An 8,277-nucleotide genomic window follows, 5' to 3' on the forward strand; every position below is an offset into this window, starting at 1 on the left:
TCTTCACAAAAAATCTTCTCCTGCGTACATTGCTAACAATTAATCATGAGTCTAGAAGGAATTCCTCTGCAACAAATCCCACGAAAAAACCATGTATTGGTAAGAAATTTATTTTGAGATAGGAAATTTACTGGATCTCGCGAAGACCCAGGGTGGGTGGAGGGTGGTGAAACCACTTCACGCTTCACGACCGACAGGGTCGCGGCTTCGCGACCCCTGTGTCGTGATCGGTCACGAAGGGGTCAGGCTTCAGGGGGAAGCTTCGCGACCCACCCAGGTGGGTCTCGATGATCGGTCGCGAAGGGGTCGCGAAGCGCGAAGCTTCGCGACCTATCATCGAGACCCCTTCGCGAAGCGTGTAGGTCGCGAAGGGGTCGCGAAGCTTCGCGAGACCCACGCTTCGCGACCTACACGCTTCGCGACCCAGGGGTCGTGATGGGTCGCGAAGCACACTTCGCGACCCATGTGATCGGTCGCGAAGCTTGCTTAACCACGCTTCGCGACCCAGGGGTCGCGCTTACCCACGCTTCGCGACGCGACCCACACGTCTTGTGGGTCGCGAAGACGGGTAGCTTCGCGACCCATGAACACAACTGTCTAATTTTAAATTTTTACTAAATAACCTTTTGTGTTTGTTTTTTTTTTTTTTTTGCAGATTTACTTTCTAGCTAAACTTGGAAGGAATCAATTCTTTGAATGCAAAATAACTTTAGGATCAAGATACACTGAAATATGTAAGAAAATTGTAGCATTTTTAAATGAGAAAGAGATAGAGTATTTGGTAATTTAATTTTATGTGCTAAGGATTATAACAATTCCAATCAATTGTTATGGTTTTTGATTAGTAGGCAAAGTTATGACAGTGGAAGTGATGAATTTTGGATGATATATCGTAAACGACCTTTACGATTTCATTATTAGAGTATTGTTTGTTAACTGGCTTAAATTGTTCAAATGTTTATCCTATGATACCTGAAGAAGATGAATTTAGGGAGAGACATTTTGGTGGGAGTTACTCTATACGTTTGGGGGATTTGATAGATAGAATTGATGAATATGATAATGATTTTGGAGAAGAAATAGACATTGAAAAAGTGAAATTGGCCTGTCTTTTGTTTGTGGTAGGTGTATTAGGGAGATAAAGAAAAAATAAAAATGATACCGTGGATTTAGAATGGATTAGATTAGTAAATAATTTTGATAGTTTTATAAACTATCCCTGGGGTAGAATAGCTTTTGAAGAAGTAGTTTATGGACTTAGAAAAGATCTTGAAACTAAGTTCAGAAGCTACGAAAATTTGGTAGCACGCCGTAGGAATGATCCAGATTTCAGCGGGTTCGGCAGCTTCCATATAAGTGGATTTATTCATCCTTTACAGGTAACTAAATATTGTTTATTAAATGAAATATCCTTGTTATTTTATATCATAGTAATAATGTGTTTATTTTCGGGGCTAGATTTTGGCCTATGAATATTTTCCAGCAATTGCTCAATTGTTCGCCGGACATCGAAAAGGTCCCAATGTACCGATACCTCGGATGTGTCATTAGTTGACTAGAAAATGGAGTAAAAATCATTCACCTTCCATGGATGATGTGAACAAAGCATTTAAAAATGTATATAACAAGGTAAATACAAAAAATTCATTTTATTTATTTTTCTTATTATCTAATATATTTTTTGTTAACCGTTAACTAATTTCATGTTTATTGTTAATGATTAATATAGGATATTTTGGGGATGCTCATTCCCACCTCAGAGGAGCTGGGGTCTGTACATTATATGACTGGAAATTTTGTTGATTCTAATAATGTGATAATCAATCGCATTACGGAGTTAATTTGCCAAGGTATCAAAGTAGTTTGTACTCAAGATCCATTGGGTGATCTAGAGGATGTAGTGGGTGTACAGACTGAGACTGAGGCTCGACCGTTTCTCCAGCCATTCACATATACATACTCCAGATCATCTCGAGATAAAGTCAGAAAATCTTCTCGGTCATCTCGTAGTCCTTCACACATGAATCCACCGTCTCCTCCATTGTCTCCTCCATTGACTCACATGAGAGATCATACATCTTTTGCAGACATGTATGAACTTCGTTTCATAAGTTTGGAGGATAAAGTTGAGACGATACTAAAGGACCAAGCCGATATCAAAAATCAATTGAAAAATGTGCATGACGATATATCGAGTTTGAATGATATAATTGGGAGATTACCTTTGATGAATGTCAATGTTGGTAAGTTTTATCAATATTTATATGATTTTTAATTTTGAGTATGAAAAATGACAAATTGTATGTATTATTCTCTCAGATCAAGGCGAGACATCAAGGCATAGATTTGAAGATATTCCATTTATGAGAGTAGATGAGGTGGATCCAAATATTCGACTTGTGAGCGATCCGTCTTTGACTCGAGCTTTTGAAAAAACTTCGGGCGATAAGTTAAGATTGTTCACAGTTGAGGAAGAGCTTATAACAGACGAGGAACTGCGTCATCTTGTTATGAATGATACGATGTCTTTGACTTTTGAGAAAAGAGCTAGAATGTTCGCTAATAGATCGTGGCCACGAGTAAGTACTGAGATTAATTCTTGTATGGAAAATACGAGGATATGTGGGATGTGTTCGTCCTATGATAGCTCGTGGTTTCGTGTATTGGGGACACCTGCTTTTTGGCTGACTGAGACCGTAAGTTTGTTCTTTTTTTGTTTTTTGTTTTTTACGTTGAGTTAGTAATTAACATATTTCACTTTATTCACTTTCAGCATATTCAAGAATGTTGTCGAGGGTTGCTCCAACTACAAAGGACATACTCACATTTAATGTCACAAGAGGTGTCATTGATGGATGTCGATTTTCATCAGCTGGTTTCGAGTGTTTTCAATGACGGCGGAGAGAATAATATAGAATGTTTGATGCCCTATGTCAGAGCAGAAATTAGTGAGTGGCCGGCTATTCCATGGAACAAAGCCAAAATAATTTTGATACCCTTTCATCTTCCTGGACATTGGGTTTTGTTAAAAGTTTTGCCTAACCGTAAGAATATCACAATCATGGATTCAGACCGTAGGCGTAGATAGGTCGGGCAAGACATTGCTTAAACTTATTAACCCTTTGTCTCTTATGCTTCCACATATGTTGGGTGTTGATGCTTCAAAAAGATGGAGTATAGTTAGGCCAGAAAATTTTCCTACTCAAAAGACCAGGTTAAATTTTTTTATTTTAAAAATTATTATTTCATTATTGTTTAATGTATATCAATGTATTTAATGTTTGTTTTTCATTGCAGCGGTGAATGTGGAGTATATTGTTTAGCGGCAGCAGCTTATACGATGTTTAGAGAAAATGCCTATGAAACGTCCCAGATTCGACGACTGTCCTCACTGTATCAAGACGAGTCTTTCCAGCGTGCTTATGTCCTCACTCACACGCACCCTGGGAAATTTCCCAGGAGGTCACCCATCCCAAAATTGCCCAAGTCAAGCACGCTTAACTTTGAAGTTCTTATGTGATGAGCTACCGAAAAGAAGATGCACATTCGTGATATGAGTAGTACAAATCAAATCTTTTAAGCCCTCTTCAACTGTACAGTCCATTACATTGAACAGTCTCGGAATCCCTCTCATTTCCGTGTGGGTCGGTTCATTCATGTTCCCTCCACCTAGAAGCTTGCCAGGAGCCGCTCATTGTCCGTGCAACTGATGGCACCGGCGATCACCCCCCGCCCTCTTCGGCCCCGGGCCTCACAGCCTATCAACCTAACGATGAGAAGATGGAGGAATTTAGGCATTATTGTTGTTGTTGTATTTGAGATAAATTCTGGTCATTGGATTAAAACATTTATGTGATACATTATATTGATTTTTAGTTACATTATATTCATTTTAGCTAATGTATGTGATCCATATACTCAATCTATTTCAAACAATGAAAATTGATTCTATTCATTGGGTCGTGTAGGTATCTATTTTAAACAATGAAACATGAAACCAATTTTCATTGTCTAAAATGTATATGCAAAATGAAATCACTAAGGAAATGAAAAAATACTAACGCATGATATAATGTGTATGCAAAATGAAATCATCAAACAATACTAAGGAAGTAAAAAAATACCAGATAAATCCGAAGAGAAACGAAAAAACGTGAAGGGACACGTGCAGCGCCCGCGCTGCCGAGCGCTCTCGGCAGGGCCTGCCGAGCGCTCTCTGCGGTGCTCGGCGGCGCTTGCCGAGAGCTCTCGGCGGCTCTCGGCAGCGCCTGCCGAGCTCTCGCAGCACGGCACCTGCACGGACGGTGTGCGCGTAGGTGAGCGGATACAGTTCACGACCCACGAGACCATATTATGGGTCGTGATTACACTCGACCCACGAGACCGAAATTTGGTGGGTCGAGTTGGTCGAGTTTAGGTCGAGAAACATATAAATGAACAATAAACGTTAATTTCATATACTTTAAATAATTTTAGTAAATTAAAATATTAGTTAATGTTTATATACAATAAATATTAATTTCATATACTTATATATACATTCATTAAAGTTAATTTCATATCCTTAGATATAAATTTCATATCCTTAGATATAATTCATTAAAGTGAATATGTAATGAATTTTTTATTTATGTTATGTTATTATAAAAAAATTGTTAAGAATTTTAGTGGAATTATAAAATTTGTTAAGAATTTTATTCTAGTATAAATTCAACCCACATATTGTTAGAATAAGAGATACATTGTTATACTTACTGTTAATTTTTTAACTAACATACTTAAATTATAATATATAACTCATATTAAAATTTTTACACAAATAATTTTTTATATATATTTACATTATAATCATATAAAAGTGAATTATATATTATAAAATGATCAAAAATCAAAATCTCTTACCTACTCGACCCATGGAGACCCAAACTCGACCCAAACCCTAAACATAGACAAAACCCTAAACCAAACCCCTAACATTATTACTCGACCCACGCGACCCAAAATTTAAACAATTTACAAGCCTACGCGACCCAAACTTAAAAATCTGCCGATTACTCGACCTATTGACCACCCTCGAACAAAATTAGAAATTCGCCACAAACACATTACATATTAATAAAATCAAATCGATTGTCTTTAAATTCAAACAAATTACAAATCATTCAATCCTATCTTCTACCAAATTCTCCTATGGATGGAAATCTGTTTTGTTTCTTCCTTCCACGTCTTCTCTTGATCACATGTGGCAATACTAACATATCATCAAGAGGCCACTCGTTCTGATTCAGAACAGGATAAATTGGCTCAAAATAGGCTAAAGACCATATCATAACAGAATAATACTCTGAGCAGAAGGAATATAAATTAACATCACGAAAATAACTCGCTGCAATTGCATGTGAACATGGAATCTTGTCAATATCAAATTCTCTACATGTACATCTCTTTGATTCCAAATCCACAATGTCACTATTAGTTGCACTTCGAACATCAAACTCAAGACGGCCCAGCTCATAAACTTGATATGCCCGAGCAATATTAAACCTTTCACGTAGAATCGACTCAACAGTTGGAGTGAAATTTGTTGTTGATGCGATGGATGCATTTCGATACCTTGAAAACCAAGATATAGTCAAAGTCTGCAAAGAATTTAGTAGTGCAATGATTGGAAGTTGTCTTTCTTCACGCAATATTGCATTTATTGATTCAACACCATTAGTTGTCATAATATTATACCGAGATCTTGGGCTATATGCTCGAGTCCATCGATCCAATGAATCACTTTCACTCAAAAACTTTGCAGCATCGGGATATATTTTCTTAAACTTCTCGTACTCCAAGTCAAAGTCGATTTGCTTGTAAATTTTTGCTAACCGCATAAACATTTCGGTACAACCCTTCTTTTTGCAACAAATTTTCATATTTTGTGACAAGTGCCATATACAATGACCATGATGTGCATTTTTGTAAACGTTGGCAACTGCGACAATGATGCCCGGATGTCTGTCTGAGATCATCACCAACTCTTCCTCATCAACCACTACTTCCAAGAGCTTCGTCAAAAACCAACTCCACGAAGCAATGGATTCTACATCAACAACAGCCCAAGCCAAAGGATATTGATGAAAATCTCCATCTTGTGCTGAGGCCACAAGTAAAGTACCGTCGTACTTTCCTTTCAACCATGTACCATCAATAGATACGACTTTTCTCATGCATCTATATCCTCTTGCACATGCACCATATGCTAAAAACAAATACTTGAATCTATTATGCTCATCTACTACTAAATCTATTATACTACCAGGATTCGTTTCCTCGACCATTTTCAAATACGAAGGTAGAAGACCAAAACTTCTTTCAGGATCACCTGTGAATATATCATGAGCAAGTTGTTTGCCTTTCAAGGCTTTGTAATAGGTAATGTCAACCCCCTTATTCCGCATCATTGTCATAATAGATTTTGGTTGAGGTGTTTTCTGTTGTCCTCGAAAGTTCTCTACCAACATATCACAAACGATAGATGAGGTGGCTTGTCGATGCTTTTTACGCATTCCAGTCATGTCACAATTGTGTGTGTTGCAATATGTACGAATCACAAAATCTGTTGAGTTATCGTGTTTTGAAGTCCAAATTCTCCAGCTGCAACCTTTATTCACACAACGAACCGAATAGATATTTCGAGAAGATTTGACACTTTCAAACTCAAAAGACGAGTTCAAAGCAATTTTGGATAGCACTTTCTTCACTTCGGTCTTGCTTGAAAATCTTTGACCAATAAATAAGCTTGAACCATCGGTAAATGAATATGTATCAGTTTGAACATTAGTCTCAGTATCATGAGCTACACTAATGTGGTGGATGTTAACATCGTTATCATCGACGTGTATATCATCTATATCCTCCACATCATTTTCTGTACTCCTCACATCATTCTCTTGCATATTTTCAATTGATGTATTTATATCTTCTAATACATCATTATTGGTACTATGGTCATTTGAGACAAAAGTTCTATCAAAATAGTGATCGTACATATTTGTTTCACCATCAACATACTCATCATCCAAATGAGTCAAATTTAAATTCCGGTGACATGATATTTTCACTTTCAACAATATCAAGAGAAACAACACTTAGTTCAAATTCTACGTGAAGTACTGGTCTTTCTTTTGCACATCCAAAATATAAGTATGCTTTCAAATCATTATCATCCTCGATATAAATTGGACGAATATTGTAATGCTTCACGTCAGAAAGATAACTTAATTTCAATTTTTCTGTACCACCTAGATTCATAATTCTGTATATCTCACTTAATATATACTACATTGAACAAATATCAGAATCCAAAGGAATAGCTGCCCACTTACCACTCGACCATGAATGCCATTTAAATATATTATCTTCATTAATTTCCCATTCGCCGTTATACTCAAAGAGAATAACTGTTGGCATAACCTACAAAAACATAAATAAGAATATTAAATTATAGACAATATTATTTATTTAAAAAAATATGTTGATGAATTACAACATCCAACATATTTACAACCTCGACCAACACATCACTAAACACATCACTCGACCCACACATATGAACGTGTGAAGAGCTCGAACGAGTGTGACGTGCAGCTAGAGGTTTCAAGAAACGTGGGTTGCGGAGAGGTTTCAAGAAACGTGCACACACCGCGACCCACGTGTGGGTCGAGGTAGGTCGAGGTCACCTCGACCCACCGCGACCCACCGCGACCCACTGGGGTCGAGGGTAGAGGCACCTCGACCTGTGGGTCGAGTCAGTCCTCGACCCACGTGTGGTTCGAGGTGGGTGCACCTCGACCAATCTGTGCATACCTCCACCCACACACCTCCACCCACACGTGAACCCCGATCCATCACTATCCCATACTATCATAGTAACATTCCATTCACCTACTCGAACCACACAATCAACACGTTGCTACACTGTAAATACTCATCGAACTCTACTAACAAAAATTCTAACAAAATACAACAAGAACTAAACTGAACAACATTCGAGTAAGGAAAACAGTCGAGTAAAGAAAACAGTCGAGTATATGCTTACTTCTATAGGAATCTTCAAATTTTCAAATGATTTTTGATTAGTTTATCGTGAAGAACACAAAAATAACATGAATAAATGAAACCTCAGACAGGGAAGGTTCCGATATATCAATTAAAAAAATATTTTTTTTGAAAAGTAAAATCTAACTAACTAATTAATCATTTATTAATGAACTCACCTAACTAACAACA

General features: G+C 37.4%; 2 protein-coding genes across 3 annotated transcripts; one reads left to right on the forward strand and one right to left on the reverse strand.

The window, feature by feature from the left end:
* The first annotated feature begins 1,469 nt into the window (after positions 1-1,469).
* On the forward strand, positions 1,470-3,322 carry LOC142519121 (uncharacterized). Of its 2 annotated transcripts, none has more exons than XM_075622055.1 (4): positions 1,470-1,629; positions 1,730-2,243; positions 2,320-2,696; positions 2,774-3,322. In XM_075622055.1, exons 1-4 carry the CDS (start codon positions 1,588-1,590, stop codon positions 3,086-3,088), a joined length of 1,248 nt encoding a protein of 415 aa, XP_075478170.1. In that variant the 5' UTR covers positions 1,470-1,587; the 3' UTR covers positions 3,089-3,322. The 2 variants fall into 2 exon arrangements, with proteins under 2 accessions (XP_075478170.1, XP_075478177.1); XM_075622062.1 differs by having other exon boundaries at positions 2,326-2,696.
* Positions 3,323-5,168: 1,846 nt separating this feature from the next.
* On the reverse strand, positions 5,169-7,896 carry LOC142510827 (uncharacterized). The gene is made up of 3 exons (XM_075619627.1): positions 7,855-7,896; positions 7,374-7,461; positions 5,169-7,108 (listed from the first exon to the last, which is right to left on the reverse strand). The coding sequence occupies exons 1-3, from the start codon at positions 7,894-7,896 to the stop codon at positions 5,169-5,171; spliced, it is 2,070 nt and encodes a 689-aa protein (XP_075475742.1).
* Between the last annotated feature and the right edge of the window lie 381 nt (positions 7,897-8,277).

Source organism: Primulina tabacum, chromosome 1, assembly GCF_025594145.1.
Source record: "Primulina tabacum isolate GXHZ01 chromosome 1, ASM2559414v2, whole genome shotgun sequence".
NCBI classification, from domain to species: Eukaryota; Viridiplantae; Streptophyta; class Magnoliopsida; order Lamiales; family Gesneriaceae; genus Primulina; species Primulina tabacum.